General features: G+C 43.0%; 1 protein-coding gene across 3 annotated transcripts in view; it reads left to right on the top strand.

Annotated features, from left to right (window-relative positions):
* CADPS (calcium dependent secretion activator) overlaps positions 1-19032 on the top strand; it is a 210575-nt gene that overhangs the window by 145941 nt on the left and 45602 nt on the right. For all 3 annotated transcript variants that reach the window (XM_065687841.1, XM_065687840.1, XM_065687842.1), the window contains exons 17-19: positions 8056-8162; positions 13809-13965; positions 14980-15121. In XM_065687841.1, the coding sequence (XP_065543913.1) occupies positions 8056-8162; positions 13809-13965; positions 14980-15121 (406 nt within the window). The remainder of the gene's footprint in view (positions 1-8055; positions 8163-13808; positions 13966-14979; positions 15122-19032) is intronic.

Below are 19032 nucleotides of genomic sequence, written 5' to 3'. Positions count from 1 at the left end.
CAAGGTCAGCAGGACTCACTTGAAACCAGTTCCTCGGCTTAAGTGGAGTTGAAAAAGTGACTGGGCTTTGGCCTGAATTGCAACTTGTTTTGCCAGAAGCAAGAATAAAAATAAGATGCTGAAAACAACTTCTTTTTAAACACCCAAATGTCACCCTTTGATGTCCTTTCTCCTGAGAAGTATGTAGTCTCTTGTCTTGCTTTAAAAACATTAAATTGAACATTAAACAAAACTCTATGCTAAAATAAAGAGGAATGATTTGCTGTAATTATTAATCAGACAAAACTATTAACACTCAGATTGATAAGTGCAGCCTTTTAATAAGTGTTCATCTGCTTATTTATATATACAGGAATCCATTGTTTCTTTAGAAAAGAGCCCCTTCTCCACCCCTTGTGCATGGGATTTTTGAAACGTGCTGCACTGTGTTGGAGTGCTGTGGCACTGAGGGCTCCCATGAAAACGAGGGCCACTTTGCGCTGTGGGAGCTGGGTACAGGCAGCTTTGGAGGTGGTGCCAGCCAGGGCGATGGTTTGTCAGTTTGACCATTGGTTTAGTTTAGCATAAGACTTCTTTAGTTTTCAGACCAAGTATTTCTCATATTGTGTTTTAGTTTTGGTCTCTGTAAGACAGGCTTCTCGTGGTACTGCTGAGGTGATGCACAGAGGTGAGAAGTAGAGGAGATGTAGGGATGGAGGATGGTCTTACCTTGGTGCTTAGTGCTGGGCGGTAGAGCAGTGGGGCACAGACTGCAAGTGGAAAGTAACTGGAGAGCAGAGGGACCTACTGAAGCTCTATGGCTCTGTTTACCAAGGGAAATCAGCTTCTCTGGGTCTATCAAAAAATAACAGGCTTTTGCTTGTCCGGCAGCCTCCCCATCCCCTGTTTGGGGAAGCAGGGCTCTGGAGGCACAGCATCTCACCATGCTGCATCCCTGGCATGCTCTGTCCTCCTCAGATCTGTCCCTCCCAGCCAAGCTGGTGGGGAAGCCTGACTTCCCTCTAAAACACACCCAAGCAGTGATTCCAGTGTATGTGGAAAGCTGAAACCCAGTCAGTGCAGGGGTCAATGCTGCCACAGAGCAGCAAGAGGCAGCCACGGTGCCCACGCAGAGGCAGACATCTCTCAGGTGCTTACGTCAGGCTGGAAACCTTGGCTGGCACCAGCCATGGAGCATCTTTCACATAGCACTCGCCCAGCAGGCATGGAAAGCATCCTCAGCCGAGGAGGCAGGCGCAGAGGAGGTTGGTTTTTTACTAGAGCAATACAGCAGGCTGTTGAGAAGCAGACCAGTATTTTTCAAGGCATTCGTACTGGCCCTTGTCACAGCCTCCATGCTCACTTTACGTCACTTCACTATTTCTGGATCTCAGCCTCGGAACCTCTATGGGCATATCCATAAATCTTAGCAAGTGTGCTGAAGGGTTAGGAGCTGAGCTGCCTGGCGATTAACCTGGTCCAAGACAAGGAGAGGTCCCGTGTGATTTGTCAGCCCAGCCACCACTGGGCAATTGCTACCAGCACTTGTGGTAATCCACAATGCTTAAACAGAAAAATTGCATTCCTCAGATGAGTATGGATGCAAAATGGATGAAAACATCAGGAGTGGAGCCTGGAGTCATTAACAAGTCTTACACTTTAAATCAGGCATGACAACAACCTATATTTCTGTGCTGCTGATCTGCTGCTTTATTGGTCTCATTCCTTGAAGTGCCATTCAGTTGTGTTTAACAAAGAGTCATTACGCAGCTTTTGAGATTTCCTCTTGCCCTTTCCAAGGCAGTGTTTAAAACAGCATCAAAGTTATTACAAGAGCTTCAGAAAACACAAAGATCTTCATTGTGCCGATATCTTCCCTTGAGTCTCTTACCAACTGCAGAGCAACTTGCTGCCTGAGGCATGAGGCAAAAATTCAGATATGCAAAAATTCTTCACTAGGCTGAATAATCAACAGAAAGTCAGGAGATCAGTTCTCTTTTCAGTATGTTGGGGTTTGAGAGCTGAATTAGTCTTTTTGTGAGTTGAATCAAAAGAATTCTGTTAATTTTCCTTGCTTTTAAGACAACGCATCTTAATTTGAAAGAAATAATATCACTGAAATCCCTTTCGGGTACACACAAATTCAGTTCACAAATATAGTGAAAGGCTGCTTTGCCTCATCCTCAGGCTAAGTCCATTACTCTTTATAGTTACCTTGAGAGCAGCAGCTGTTTTTATTGTTTTCATGATTGGCTCAGAAATGAACACACATAACACTTATGTACCAAAGCCTTTGGCAGGGGTTGAATATCTTTAATTATTATAAAGAAATCATGGAGTCAGTGGTTATTTAAAAAACATGAAAAGTCAGTAATACTCTTCTCCTATTGCAAGTGTAATTCTCACTGATGCTGGTGCATTAGTAGCTCATCTAGCACAGATCACGGTGCTGAGTGAGAAATATGTAGTTTGAAGATCTTCCGGTCCATAAATACTCACACACAATGAACTGTATGCAATGTAAATACTAGAAGTAGCGCAGATTCTTAATGTGCCTGTTATAATAATTGCAGGCTAAAGTTTATTGTAAGCACAACCCCAGAATTTGCCAAGTAATTCAAGTTTCTGCATGTATTTTATGTGCAAGTATCATGCAGAAGCTTAAAAACCTTTAGCAGAAGTTTGTCCAGGAGGGCACTTTGTCAGGTTGTTAGGAAGCAAGGAGCTGCTCCTGCCTCTGCTCTCAGTGTTGGAGGTGTTTAAATCTTATTTATTCAACACATGTAAGCAGCAAATGCAAGAACATTTCTGATGCTAACCTGGCTGTGGTGAGGCATTAGAGAGGAAAAAGGGAAGAAAGAAAAGCTGAAGTGAAACACAACCTGCCACGCGCACTGCAGCTGATCTCTGGCAAATGCCGTAAAACCAGCCTTATACTTCTCCTTTGAGCATGAGCCCAGACACCCCATGAGAGGGACCTCGCATATCATCCCTGAGAGCTGGACCCAGAGACACACGTCAACTCCAGTGCCTATGGGGCGTTGCTGTCACAGACCCATTCCTATTTGAATTTACAGAGGAAATTAATCACTTTCTTAGACAGACCTTATTTCTTGCAATAAAGAGACAACAAAGAAAATGTGGGTTGGGTCACGAGGCCTTCAGTGCCCACAGGAAGAAATAGACCTTTTCTTCCCATCTCCTTCTGCTCCAGGTGGTTTTGCAGCCATCGTGCAAGAGCATTGGATTTGGGTCTAAGATATTTAAATGAATAAAAGAGCTGAATGTTTGTGCAGATTGGGCCAGATAAGATTTACATCAAGAGTTTGTTGCTTAACCTGCTATAATCCCTTGTGGATGCTTGTGTTCAAGCATCGGCGGTGGTGGGGAGATGCCAGAAGCAGGATAATGCGCTGGGGGGGGATCTCTCACAGGCCTCCCAGAGAAGTAGAAAGCCACCCCGGGGCACTGTGCTGACAACTGCACAGCGGGAGCCTCCTCCAAGCTGTTCTGTACATGCTGCACTAGCAATTCGTGAAGTCCCGGTGCTGCTGCATCTCTTTCCTTTTCCTCCTCTTCCTTCTCTGTTAATGACTTTTCCCTAGGACAAAAAAACACTTGCACAAGTCCAGCCTGTTCTACATGATGGGGTCTGGATGTCCGTGAAGTCTCAGGTCTATTTTTTGATGGGTTGGGGATGCAGGAGCTGGACTTCACATTTAAGGGTCACAGCATTGAGAGGTGCAGTGGGATGCAGTTCTGGGGTGTGATTTTTACCCTGCTTTTGATGCTTTCTCTCATTGACACTCCCAAGTTGGGAGCCCAATGGACTCCCTGGATGTCCAGGGTTCCCACCATGCAGTCAGATGTGGGTGGGAGGAGATGTGTGATCTCCTCTCCCCACGGTCCCTTCCCATACAGGGACCTCAGCACAAACTGCTTTCCATAGTGATGGGCAGGAATATATTCTCTCTACAGCTACATGTTGAGCTCAGGAGCCATCAGTGAGTAGCCAAATAAAACTCTTGCGTATGTTTTAAATTGGAGTGAAAGTCACTAGGGCAGTGCCCCAAAAAAGCAATTATCTTTGTCACTTGAGGCTGAGAGGTTTGTTTCTGGGGACAAAGCCACCGTTGGTAAACACTGAACAAGAATCAGGATGACTCCAGGGATGAACAAATAGATTTGCTTTTCCTCTTACCAGAAATCAGCCACAACAATAACAAAAAAGCTAGAAAGCAATAGCTTGAATCTGAATTAAACCATTACACAGCTTAAAAGACAAAATAAAAGTGTGTGTGTGTGCGTGCATGTATGCGTTGTATGTGTGTTTATGTATGTGTGTATATCTATGTGTATGGAAAGGGGAACCAGCCTAACTCATACTCCTTAACGGTTTACTCGAATATTCTTTATTATACTTTGATAAGTATTCTAATTCTGTGAGAATTAAAAGCAATCAGAAATCTACTTTGCAGAAGCCAACTGATTTCTTTTTTACCCACTGGAAAATGCAAGCAAAATGGCAAGGACTTTTGGCAATAGAATGTCCAGATAAATATGCCAGATTCCTTGCAAATGGCATGATTAAAAATAGTCACAATGCTGCTAAAAACTGTTATTAAATTGAATAGAAACTATTGTGTTAATATATTCACAGCCTATAATTTATTCTCTGAGTGTATGTAAAAGGAAAGGCTATTTTCTTTGAATTTTTCCTATGCTGATATTGTAAACTATATGACAGATGGGTCAAGTCCTGATTGCAGTATTCTAACATTTGGAATAGCAAGTAACATATTTGATAGAGCTGGCAAGTTTTTATATATGATTCAACCCAGAATATAAAAGCCACTAGAATTCCAAGTTGAAAATAATTAAATGAGCTGGAAACGATCAGGAACCACACATTTTTAAGTGACAGATTTTTTTACATGTTTAAATTGCACAAGAATATTTTATAGCTGCCTTTAACCAACAGTGACGTTTAATTCTAAAATGTGTAATTGATATTTGCAAAGCAATTAATTCCTGTGGCTCATTATTCTATTGCTAAATGTACCTAAGCATTGGGGCGCTGACTTCAAGTCATCTTTTTCAGTACGCCTTCTCTGGATTTCAGAGTTTTAAGGGAATTAACCTATTTCAGTTTCCTTCCGTGGCTGCATGAAGTGCAGTTTCATACTTGCATTGAATTTTTAGCTTTCTGATTGCACAGTCTTGTAGGATGTTTGAATCTGCTGACTTCTAGAATGTGTGTTGTCAAATGGTGTCATTACCGTGTAACATTTCAAGTACCGATAAGCAAAAACCCAGCAGCTTATGCCGTTTGTACTTGGTCATTTCTGCTTATGTTCCTTTTGAAGTTTCCATCTTTTTGTCACTGTTTATGAAGTCATTTGTCTCTTTACTTTTGGTGTCTCTCTCCATCATGCCCAAGCAGCCCGTCCGTCCAAGCCTAAGCCACCGGCTGGGCCACCATCATCTCCTCAAACGCAGACTAACATGATAAATCATATGCTCAAAGGCATGGCCAAACAGCCGCCAAGTACTGTAATAGTCTTCCTTCCTTTTATTCAGTGGTTTTCTAGTCTAGCAGTTGCTTGTGTAGCAGTAGAAAGCTAGTTCTCATGTGCAGCTTTACACCAAATACCTAGTGCGATGTGGTAGGTTTCAGAGATTTAGAGGTAGCGTTTATTTCAAAATGTCCACATTTTTTTGTCTAGCAATGTCTGACATATGCAACATTTTCAAATATCAACGTCAGCACAAAATAACATTGTTGTTGCATAACATTTTGCATGGAAACTATAAATATGTATGAGCTTTACATGATGTTGGATGAAATGTTTGATAAGTATATCGTATACGTTTCATGTAACTGTCAGTGCTCCAGCTATCTTAGCAGAATATTCTGATGTATAGTAACTTAACCAGGGAAATATTTAAAATAAGAAGAAAAAAAATTAAGATTGACATCTGCTGGCTGCCAAAGTTGTATAAGCATCAATATTTTCTTTAAAGACAGCATCTCTGAGCAGTTGTTCTTATTAACACTTTTGTCTTTTGGTTGTATTTGAGAGCAGATCAGCGTTGCAAATGAGAATGGGCCTGATGCTGCTCTGATCAATGGAAAAGCTTCCCCTTGGCTTCAGAGGTGCAGAAACAGCCAGAGCTTAATAAGGAGTGTGTCTTTGGACTCCTGCTGCAAAAGGAAGCCTGCACTGGCTTCTTGTAGCCAGTGAGGTGCTGGATTAGATAAGAGAAAGAATGAGTTAACCAGCAGTTCTCCAATTGCAGTATTTGCCTGATTAATTATAGTAAGGGGAACCTGGTTTTGTTTGCTTGTTTGTTTGTTTCCAGTGATATGAGAAACAAAGGGAAAACCAGAGAAGAAACCCCCAAGGCCCGTATCTGTGACATAAACCATGGTGCATCTCTCAACCAAGCTGAGCACCTGCAATGCCAGAGCTCCTCAAACAAAAGCCCATGTACCCCTTGCACCCAAATGTTACCATTCTGATGGGTTTGCTTTTCATGGGAAATCTGTTACCTGAACAGGTAGTCAGGGGAAACTTGGATCAGGCAAGATTCTGAGGGGGAGAATTAAGTCCTTGAAGCTCACTGATGCTTCAGCAGGGCAGGGATTTTTCCCTGGGTGACCCAGCAGAGCAGAGCAAAACAGCAGTGTGTGCAGAAAGCTGGAGTTGAGATGCCCAGCCAGCATCCTGTGTGTCAGCATGACCCACACTGCTGGCTTAGCTGGGCCTCTTTGGAAATCCCAGGGTGGTTGCTGGTAATGGCGCTTCAGTGCATCCACTGCTAGCATTTTGCTGTGCTGTGGGCATGCACTCTGCCAGTTTCAGATTTATTTGGCTATTTGGGTTTTGCTACCTATTTATGAATTTTCCAGCTTCAATATTGTGGAAATGCCAAAATACACATCCATGCAGAGGTATTAATTGGCTGGTGTAGCTACCAAAGTGCGACGCTGTTCCTCACCCTAGCTGTGCTAGTGATGGAATTGGCACCAGGTTATTGATCAGAGGGACAGATGTGTAGTCAGCTTGGTGACATACTACAGCATGGGTGCATCCCAGGGAGCAGATCCTCTGCTCCGCTTCTTCTCAGGGTAATCATCACAGGGAGATTTTGGACACCTCATGGAAGTGAGACATGGTGGGCTCACAGAAACCTCCTAGCTTGCACTCAGCCAGGTCTGCAGAAGCTGTCGTTCAATGGAAATGTGATTTTCTCTATATTATTCGAGTCAGACTGTTAGCACCTCAGATGTTTAATGTGCTGTTAATAACATAAATTACCTGGAAGATTTCTAATTAAATTATTTTTTAAAGTTCGTAGAGAATGCTGCAAAATAGTTCAACGTAACTAAAGACCAAGCTCCAGGATTTAAACTCTTTGGTTTGTTTGTAGGGTTTTTGCTGTAAAGTTGCATCTCTTTTCCCATATGAATCTTACCTATGAACTCCTAGTGGGATTTAGCACTTTCCACTCCCTCCAGCATGCGTAACTCCTTGACCCTTGTAGAGTTAAATCCTGGAGCAAGGCAGGCCTGCAAGCTTTGCTTTCAGTAGCAGGTGACATTTGAATTTCTCAAGTCTGGCAATTTATTAAAAAGACAGATTTGTTTGAATTGATCTTCTGAAAAGAATTTTAAAATCATACAGACATGTCCATGATTCCTATAATAGCATCATCTACACTGAAGGATACATATTGTTCGTGTATTAGTGGCCAGATGCTGTCTTTAGGGAATGCGATGTTCTTATTTGAGCTAATAAAGTGCCATCATCTCACCATAAAATGAACTCTGACAGTATTGTGAAATTTGGAGCTGGAGCACTGCATTTTCATAGTATAATAACGAATGTGGCTTTCTGGTTTGCTCAGTACTAATTATATAAGCATTTAACATATGCATGAAAAGATCTTTAAAGCTATAGAATATTATGGGATTATATTCATTCTTTTTTTTTTTTTAACCACTAAAATAACTTTACTGTACATCTAGCTTTTCATTCTACCTCCCTTTTAATTCGAGTTCTTGTACTACAGAGAATGTAGGCCGGTTAGTCACACCAGCTAAAAAGTTAGAAGATACAATACGTCTGGCAGAATTGGTAATTGAAGTCCTACAGCAAAATGAAGAACACCATGCGGAGGTGAGCAGCGGTGTCCTGCGAGGTCGTGTTCCCCCTCAGGTCTGCAGGGGGCTCCAGTGGCTCGCAGGGAGCTTTGCATATCTGTGTGATGTCTTCCCAACTGGTGCTGGGTTATCCTCTTGAAAAGCCAAAAGTATTCCTAAGTAATGGCGCTCGAGTGCGATGAAGGCGAAGTGACAGGTCAGGAAGATGGCTCTTGCAGAGGGGAGGGAGGGCTGAAGGATGAACGAATTCAGTTCTGCTCTCCTTTGTGTCAGTCTGCAGCCTTTCATACAGCGCCAGCAGGAGACGGATATGGCCAAATATACTCACCACCAGCTACATACAAGAGCAAGCCTGTCCATTTTTCAGAAAGGTCATATTTCCAAGTGATGCCCTGCGTGCCTCCAGACAGCATTAGCGGGGTCCCTGCAGCAGCTTACGGCTCCTGCTGTCCAAAGCTGGAGCAAGGAAAACCACCACAAACCAAAGCAGTTCTTCTTTTGTCCCTCTATGAGCATTCAGGTTGTTTCCAGGGCTTCCCCTGGGCCCCTGCGGTACATGACTAACTCACCTGGTTTCCTGTTGGCCTCTTCTGCCTTGGTTTATTGGGAATACCTCAATTACTAGTCACGGAGGTTAGGATGGATTATTCTGTTACTCATTATTTGGGTTATCTAAGGCCTTATGCAACTACTCTTTACTCTTCAAAGCGCTTTAACAGAAAGATTCCTGTTTTAAACCCACTGAAACCATGTCATAGTCAAATATAGACCAGAAAATCTTGAGGCTTGATCCTGGAAACACTTGACCCCACAGGCAGCTGACATTGCTGGCTGTAGTCCCGCTCTCATCACATCGGGATATTTCTGCCCGAGCAAGTGACGTTGTGTACCCATGTAAGTATTTGCAGGTTTCAGCCCTGAGTTCTCTGTAAATCTGGTGCTCTTGGATGCATATTGAAAAGTTGATAGTTTTAACATTCAGAGTGAACAGTTATTGTTTATGACTGTAGGTAATGTAACACTCATTCACTATTTTCTCTTTTCCTTCCCATTAATATATATATATATACTCACTATATTTTGCATTAAGAACATTTGATAAATAATTTCAAAATCACCTAAAAATCATTCCAGTGTATATTAAATTTGCAGTATAATTTAAGTTATTGATAATACACAACAATCCACGACACCCAACTAATGCTTGATTGCATATTTAAATTTCCTCCCTGTTTTTCTACTGTTCATTCAATCTTGGATGATCCTGGCAGGGGAAAGAGGTATGTGACTAAACCGAATTAAACGAGTCACTCCTGTCATATTTCGTGCATGCCCTCTCAGTGCCATGTTTTCCTACTGGGATTTTACCCGGGTTGCCCTCGCTTCCGTAACTTTGACCGAGGAATGTAACAGCAACTTCGAGTCGGCTGCTTGCGGAGCTGGTAGCCCGACACAGGAGGGTAAATGTGGCATAGCAGTCCATGCATGTAGCAATGGGTATATTTTACGAGCGCTGCAGTTACATCCCAACACAACCCTACCTGCCTGGACTCTCTCCTCAGCCTGTTGTTACCTCTGTCGTTTTGCATTCACCCAACCTCTAGTACACTGTGGTGGAGGTGGACTGAATACTACACGAGTGCCTAGAATGGTAGTGGTCTTCCTCTGGTTTTGTCTGTATGTGCCTTGTACTGGATATACAGTATTTATATGTAGAGAGAGAATATACGGGGTGAAGAGTGAAATAAACTTCATCTTTACAAAAGCTCTGGAATGCTCAAGAGCTTGCACCTGAAATATGACAACCTGTCCAAGGATAACGAGTGTTTTATTCCACTCCTCACCAGCACAGGCTGGATGTACAACCAGCCGGGAAGGAGCTGCTTTTAGATCACGGGTTATTTTGGAAATAGCAGACCTGTGAAGGAAGCAGGTACAGGGCCGGTCGCGTTCAGCCAGCCACATCACCAAGATCCTCACCAGGAGGAAGACTCAAAACTGTTCTCCAGCATCTTTTGTGTCACAGGGTTTTGATTAGAGACGGAAGGTTAATGCCAACACGGATAGGAGGCATGCCGGTCCCTTGTTCTGAATGGTGACCTGGAAGGGTGAAATTCATCTCTCTCCAGAAGCCCGGCATGCTGTCGGTACGTTATTGAATCCCTGTCCTGAGCGTGGCTGTGGCATTTCAGCAGGGTGCAGGCGGCTGGCCAGCTCTCTGCACACTTTGAATTGCTCCCAAAGGAAGAGAGAGAAGAGGCTGGGTGGTTCATCACTCATTTTTGCTATGCATTGTAGCCGCATCATGCTCTCACTGTGCAGTGAGAACTGCTGAGATGTTGCACTGAGGTGTTGGGTTTCCCCCGAATTATTCCTGGTGATCTTTTTTTTGACGTGTTGTCTGTTCACCTGGAGAAGGTTCAACCTGCAAGGTCCAACTCTGTGGTCTACTCTGGGTGTTCAGCAGAAAACTAATTTGCACTGCTCACTAAAGAAATGCCTTCGTTTACTGAAATCAAGCAGTTTTTGCAGTTAAAATGTGCCTTTTTTTCCCCACATGCACGTCCAGGTAGATGATATAAGAGACACAATGAGAGCCCAGAAAATAATACTCAGAGCACAGAAGGCATTCAAAACCCATTACAAAGTATCATGTCAATCAGTTAGGTTTGTCTTACCCATTAGAAGGAAGCAAACCAGTGCAGGCAGAAACGCAGCAGAAACCATGTGCCTACGTCTGTAATCCGCGAGAGCGGGAGGTCTCTGTCATTATGTCATCTCTCCCATCAGATGTCTCCTAGTTCCCTTTCTCTTCCTCTGGATGACTGATGACAAATGCCAGAGACAATGCCATTCACCTATTTTTAAACTTGTGTTTTCTCTCTCTATGTATACGTATGTGTATATGTATATATGTATTTTAACTTCTTGAGGTCATACATATATACATGTGTATCCATGTGTAAAATATACAATAATAGGTGTGTTTGGCTAGAAAGCACACTTTTTCCCCCTCCTTTGCACTGTTTTAAACAAAGCAGGTAAGTAGATGGTAAATAAATGAAATGTTACCATCTTGAAGGAGGTTTTTCAACTATGGTGTTACCTGAGCAAGAAGGTCCTGTTCACTAAGAACAGGGAGAAGAAGGCTGAGGATCCTGAAATAAATTAGGGACTTACAGAGCTAAAATTTGACTTTTCCAGCAAAAGGGAAAGTGTGACTGGTTTGAGCATTTTTTTTTTTTCTCCATAAATGATCACATGCTTTTCTTCATAAGTTCTTTTAAAAATAGCTTTCTTTTTCCTTTTGCATGGAAGCAGGTTTTTATTGCAGGACTCCGAAGTTTTATGTTGATATTTGTTGCAGAAGATGTTCTTTTCCCTTCCCAAAAGATGCTGATGGCCATTGGTCCTTCATAGAGACCACTCTTTGCCCATAGACCTGTGGGCAGTCTTTGATGGGGGTGACAGCATGGTGGGCTCTTGGCAGGCAGAGGCACAGCCAGAGAAACCACCTCAAAGCAAGGACAGCCCCGGCATCCTCCTTCAAAACCAGATGAGCACTGATGATTTAAGAAGACCCTCCACAGCCCCATTGCTCGACATCCACTCATTTCCCACCTGCACTTTGGGGAGAAGGTTTGAGCAGGCATCAGGAGCAGACATGGGTCTTGATGTTTTGGTTCCTGGATGGTTTCTCAGCAGTTTGATGCCTCCCAGTGCCATGTTCCTAGGCATCCGTCCATGCACTTGGTTGGACACCAGCACCAAACGTGTGAGGAAGAGCTGAAGAGCATCACAACGCATGCTTAGCTATCCGTGCTCCCTGACTCTGCAAACACCCAGAGCCACCATCACCATTGCCTCCGAGCTTTGCAAGCACCCCAGGGCAGGAGTTGCTGCAGTAGTAACAGGCTTCCTCAGAATCAGGTTCCTCCATGTGCATGGGGCTGGAGACAGTTTGCAGAAGAAGGAGCCCAGCGTAGTTGCCTTGTCCCCATGCCGTGAGCACAAGGACACCATAACCTGCTGGTGTTGCTGCTCTGGGCATGGCATTTGCCCAGCCTGCCCCAGGGCATGCTGAGGCTGCACCTTCGTGGCACAGCCCATCTCATCCACATCTTCACCCCCATGGAACGGCAAGCCCAATACCTAAATTATTTGGGCGTTAACCAGTTATTTTGGTTATTTTACATCTTGGATATGCTCTGGGCACATAATGCCCAGTGCCACATCCAATCTATCCATGTCTTCACACCAGTTTTATATCAACTCATGGAACAACAGCAGGGCAATGTCAGTCTGCTTTATGTTTTAAGGGGATGAAGGAGTGGAAATAGACACAAAGACCCCTTGCTAATATCAGCTGAAAAGTCAGGCCAAAATAGGAAGAATTAAAGGGTTCCATGGCAGTAACCTAGTTTTCAGGCACTGCTCCCTCCATGGCCAAATGCACCAGCAGCTGGATTTATACTCTGCACATCAGTGCCGTTCATCAGAATCAAAGCTGACCCGTGAGAAAGCGGAAGTCCGTTCTGCTTATTCATGTCTGCTGAAATACTGCAAAAAATACTCATTCCTGACTGGGAGTTCCTCTTCGACCTCGTTCATTTACTCCCAGTCTTTTCCATTTTATCTCCAGTGTTGTGCCTATGCTAGAGGTTTCTTTTTCTTGCAAAGTGCTGGAAAGCTGATTCTTAGATCCTTTTAAGTCACTGAGTAATTTCCTATCACTCCAAAATGACAGCACATGGTCCTACCGACAGCACTTCTCATATTGCATGTTCCCAGCCAGAAGTGATTACTAAACACGCATGCATGCGTTCGCAGCATTCACATCTGAGCCATGTACGATGTGAATGTCAACGTCAGAGAGCCCGTACAGTGAATTTGAAGGACCCATGTGCATGAGAATGAGTTACTTCACTGGTATTTTTTGGTTTTCAAGTTCAGATCTATTTTTTTCTGCCTCTGTGAAATGATAGGCTTGCAGTAGATATTTTTTGTTTTATCTTGGCATGTTGATAATAGAGCTTTGTAATTGGTTTCCTAATCAGTAGCATTATGAAGGTGGCAGTATGTTTCTATGGGTGTGTAGAGCTAACCATGTAAAATGAACAGTGCTGCAATAACTCCTACGGGTGATGTTTGAAGTACCTCTTAAAGGAGAGTGTGAGTGATTTAGGGCAGATTTTAATGTCTTAGGTATCTAGTTGTTAAAGATAAATGGAAGTAGCGAATCCAAATAAAATTTAAACTGTTGAAAAACACAGCAGAAAACCCACAAGCATGGTGAAGAAACTCCCAAATTTCTATACTTTAGAATAAGAATTACTTGATTTTTTCCTGATTAACATAAAGATGAACAAAAGTCATTTATTGTAAATTGAACAGGCAAAACCTCCTCTGCCACTTGATAGCGGCATGCCTTTACAGTGGAGCTCTAAATACATCCTCTACAAGAAACCTTCATATTAAAATAGCAGTGCCTAATTGCTATGATTAGCAATGTCTGTGCAGGCTAGCACTTTAAAGCACTGTTCTCTTTACAATAAAGGTAGTTTCCATGGGATTTTTGGTGAGATATGTGGCCTAATGTCTTTTCCTGTGCTTTATTAAAAGTAATATTCTTCTTTATTACCTTTTTCTACCAACTCTGAAGGCCTTTGCTTGGTGGTCAGACCTAATGGTTGAGCACGCGGAGACCTTCCTGTCACTGTTTGCAGTGGATATGGATGCTGCGTTAGAGGTGCAACCCCCAGACACCTGGGACAGCTTTCCACTCTTTCAGCTCCTAAACGATTCCCTCCGTAGTGACTGTATGTATTGTATTGTATTTTGGTCATTTCTTTTTCAGTGGGCTGCTCAGGTTACTGATAATACTTTCAGCCTCTCCGTACTGCACGGAGGACTGAGATGGGTAGAGGTTTACTGTACATATTCTTTTAGCACCAGCTTGATTTTGTTCCATTCCCATTAGAAAAAAGCACACAGACACCCCTTAAATGCCTCAGTCAAAGGTGAGAAGATGAACTTTTATTTTGCTTCATCTTCTCAAGTCTAGGTAATGGCTGCCTGATAAGCAGGGAGTTAAGTACTCTATCTCACTGTCATTAAATGTGCGTATCGTTTTATATGTGTGTACTGCATTTATTTAACATGGAGTAAAACAGTCCCTGCTTTAAAAGATTTTATTGAAGGGAGGAAAGTATTACAATAAATAGGCACAGGAGCAGTTCAGGAGAACAGTGCTTTGTGAAATAAGGCTCTTCTCCAAAGCAGAGGCTCTTTTCCAAAGCACATGTGCCCATGCCTTTAAAACCTGTGAGGATCTGGCACTTTCCAGCTGGTCCAACCATTCCCCAGGGAGCTGGTGGCAGAATTGGCATTGCCATCAGTTAGATCCCAGACCAGTGCCCCAATCAGCTTTCTAAGATCACATGAAAAAGCCAGGGACTCATCCTCAGAGAGCAATTTCCAGCATCACGGTAGTGAGTAACCAAAGAAGAAATGATTCTCCTACTTGCTAAAGCCAGAATGTTTGCCATGCTGTATTTCTTACATCCATTTTATTCACAGGAAGTAATAATGTATATGTAAGTTTGCCATTAATGGAAAAGAAGGTTTGTTGTCTGTTCATTTGTTTGGAGTAAGAAGCCATTCCTGCTGTCTTTGTCATGAACACTGGTGCCTGATGCCAGCTCCTGTTATGTTCTTGAAGTTTCTTCCTGTTTGCTGACAAATTAGTTGTGTAATGAAGTGCCACACTGTGGTTTCTTACAGAGGTTTTAGTAACAGTAGTGTCTTACTATACTTTTATTTATCTATTCTAGATAATTTGTGCAATGGAAAATTCCACAAACACCTCCAAGACCTGTTTGCTCCACTTGTTGTTAGATATGTCGATCTGATGGAGTCCTCAATTGCACAGTCAATTCACAGGGGCTTTGAGCGGGAGTCATGGGAGCCAGTAAAGTAAGGAAACCTCCTTTGATACAATTGGAATTTGGGTGCAAATGGATGGAGATTCGTACAGAGATGAATTAGCAAACATTAAACTGGACATGTAGACAGTGCTGTAGATTTTTCTAGTTTAATGCTAAAAATAGAAGGCCTGATCTCTTCAGGGTTTTCAAGTTAATGAGGGAAATGGTATTGGCTTTTTGAAATGCATTGCTCAGTTTGAACCGTGTGCCTTTGGACAGGGAAGCATGAAAATGTAAAAGCCTTCTTAGCTGGCGTGGCTTTTTGGATCCCGTTCCAAAGGGCCTTTTCCAATGCTGCTTTTGAATTCAAATAGCTCCTTTTCAGAACAAAACCTCCTTGCTTCACTGTGTTCAGTCCAGCCCTATAACCTGTGTGAGTCATTGCTGTACTTATTCTTCTCAACACTCGTTTTTTCCACCCACCCCATGGAGGGTAGTGCGGCATTGTGCTTCTCACGTCAGCCCCACGGCTGATGGCTTGCACGTATCCCGTATCCCAGGACAGTTTTGCCAGGTCCCAGCTCACTTGCCTGTAGGATTAGGCATGCAGAAACCATAGTGTAACATGGGCAAGATGATCCAAGCAGAATCAGTTACTACATTTGGAGAACTAGGAATTTACCAGCAAGAAACCGGCAGCCTGAGAGAAACCCAAATTGAACTCAAGAGCTGGTGAATAATAAAAATGTGGCGTGTGCTTCGTATTACTGTTGTTATTTCACGGGTTTTGAAACATTGCTGAACCCTGTCATACTTGCTCTTAAAGCCAAGTCAAATCCATGAGGGAAAAGGACTGACTTTTCCTTCTACTAGAGGTATTAAAAGGGAAAGATCAACCTTTTTGCAAACAACATGAGTCAGGTGGTGCCTCAGACAAGGGATTGGGACCAGGCGACCTCTGGAGAGACTGTTTTCCTTGCTTTTTTGGGGATTCTCTAGGCAAAGTTAAGTGGCACTGTACTCTCAGAGGTTGCTGTATAAAAGAACGTGTGGTCTTTCAGGGCTTTTCACACCAAATATGTTCCGTTTACAAGGAAAAGAGATTTTGTTCAGCAGCCAGCCTCCCATATGCAACCTGGAGTCTGAGTACCCAGGTTTTTTCTTTTCTTTCTTGTGCATCCTCAGCATCCGTAAGGATTCTGCCTGCCAAATCTCAGGCTTTTTCTTGACACCTGATCATCCCCTCTGTTTTGAGTGGGGTTAAGTGGCTGGCATTCAGGAGCCTCTCTCACTTTCCATTTGCTGTCTTTGGCCTGCAGGCTAACAGGATTAAAAATCCTAAAAAATCTTGTTTCAAATAAGCAGATGTGACCCAGAAAACATACAAGAAATAGATCTTTCGAGTAGGAGAATGCCATTTTTACAGCCACTCCTTCAAGCTGAATTGCACTTCGAAGTTAGCATTAACTTTAGTTTCAGAGCTCTGCTTCAGTAACGAATATGTTTGTATTAACTTGTCTCTTATGAAACAGAGGGAGTTAACTCTGGGTATGTGTCTACCTCCATCATGCAGTCAATAAGCAATTCCTTCTGCTTTTTTCTTTTGTCAGATGCTGACGTCAGTTTGGCTTTTAATGACTTCAGTGGCTTAAGTATAGATGTCTATAGGCTCTTGGCTGTGGTATTTGCCTGTCAAAATGCCTTGTCCCTGGGCATGCTATTATCTTTAATTTTCAAGTTATCTTTGATAGTTATCAAAGATCTTTTCTTCGTTCTCTTGTAATGGTTATTCCCTTCTGGAGTTCCAGTCACAGAGTGCTTTGAGCATCGCATTTCCAAGCAGAAGCCCCGGATGGACTATCTGTCTTACAGACTTAGGTATTTAACAGATTTCTTCCAGCAGGAAAGTGGGTGCTTCTCACAGAAGCTTGTGTCTATCTGGTGAAAAGATGCACTCAGGTTTTTTTTTCACTACCTGGTGCTTTGTTCTTGTGCCTTGTACACACACGTGTGATCTGCAAATGCTGGCTTAAGGTGATGTGGGTAGGTGAAGGAAGGCACCAGTGAATGCACAGAGGGTGGCACATACAGGAGTGTGAGGGCGAAGAGGGGTGTCATTCCTAGGATCTTGTGACACTTTTGATGGGCTGCTCAGAACTAAATGTTAAGGCATCCTCATCTTTTGCCTCCTGGGCAGACCACCTGCTCCTCTTAGACTGATCGACAGTGAACTTGCAGAAGAACTCAGATCAGAGACTGACTTTGTTTGATGTACTCTTGCATCTACTGCCTTTTCCTCCTACATACCCATACTGCTGCACAGTTGAATTTCTGACCATTGATTCTCAATTAGTTTGGACCAGCCAATTCCCATCCAAGTCATGGACTTCCATTGCCACCTCTCCAGCAGAGCTTTTTGGGAACTGGAAAGCACTGCAGTATGCTTTCCCGTGGCTTTCCTCTGCTTGGAAGAAAGACCTTCATGTTGGATAGAAAAGATAGATCATTGTGGCTATCCATTCCTCTGAGCTTGCTGTTGTCCTGCTTTGGATCTCTACAGTGGATTATGAGAAGGAAATCTCATTATCTCCTGTTAACCAAGAAATTATTCCACAACATAGAGTCTTTTGAAAGGGTTTCTCTGTGCTCATGCTTGCAATCAAGGCTGAAATATGTAGCCCTTCATAACCTGACCAGATGGCAGTTTGTGAGCATATATTTCTTCTATTTTCATTGCTGAATACTCTGCACCTTATGCTACAAGCAGTTAGGTATAGAAATCATGAACAGAGAGAGAGATACTGTTGAGTATTGAAAACATGGGAGGAAGAATCATCGATGTAATGTGCTCATGAGGGCTATGTAATCTGCCTCTGCAGAGCTGCTGAATTTGCAGGGGGTCCGTGCCCTATAGCTAGAGCAGCTGGTGTGCTTGTATGAATCCACGCAGAGAAATGTGGAACACTTGTCCTTCGCACAGTCATCCAAATACGGAGGATACAGAGTAGGTCTGTTCTCTGGTGAGTTGAGAGGTCTTGGAAAAGTAGGGTTTGCAATGGGGTTATTTTCATGCTAGCTTCTCGGAGAACGCTGATTTATCTTGCAGCCAGCAGACACGTACGTGTGTGTGTGTGTCTCCGTGTGTGTGTCTGTGTTGAAAGATCTTTCTGAGCAAATGCTAAAGCCGGTGCAATGACAACCAGTTTCACTCGCTTGACTAGGACGTTACTCATTGACCTGTGGCTGTCTCTACCACACTGTAGTCCTGGCTTTAGCATCCATTAATTGCTCACTAACCCTTTGCAAACTATTTATAAATGTATCATTAATATAAATGTTAGAACTTGAACAGTATGGTTTTACTAATCACTTTATAAGGTTGTACTACTACAAAATGCTCGTGAAAAATGTTTCCCCTTAACAGAAGCACCGTTGTAGTGAAAATGAGTATTTTTGTTACTATTCTGGGTGTCAGTCGCAGGAAGATCACAGATTTGACTGCCTACTTCACTATCGAGCTCTTTGCTTCACATCAAGGCTTTTGTGAAAAAGATTTGCTCTTGAGCATTTGCTCTGCCTAGGCAGCAAGGTTGTGTTTATAGTGATGGGAGAGACAGGCGCTTGCGTCTCCCATCACTAAATCATTTCAGGCATCCTGTAGGAACCGAGCATTTCAGTATGGGCAAGGGTCTCATTTAGCTCTATTCTGAAACCAGGAGACGACTCAGTGAAAATACTGTGATTTTTCTGCCCTCCTTTCAGTACTAGGGCAGCTGTACAGGAGCAGCCCCCATGCAATCGGATGTTTTCCATGATCAGTGCTCCAGTACAGTGTGAGCATTGGAATGTTGTCCAGGGGTATGTTGCCAGTCTGTTTGTGTTGAGAATTTCCCAGCAGACAGTACAGGTGAACACCATTTATGCAGCTAACAGACACAAATGACGGTGAATCAGAAGAAG

Source organism: Lathamus discolor, chromosome 7, assembly GCF_037157495.1.
Source record: "Lathamus discolor isolate bLatDis1 chromosome 7, bLatDis1.hap1, whole genome shotgun sequence".
Classification (NCBI taxonomy): domain Eukaryota; kingdom Metazoa; phylum Chordata; class Aves; order Psittaciformes; family Psittacidae; genus Lathamus; species Lathamus discolor.
The sequence above is the reverse complement of the archived record's forward strand: the minus strand, read 5'-3'. Positions and strand labels throughout refer to the sequence as shown.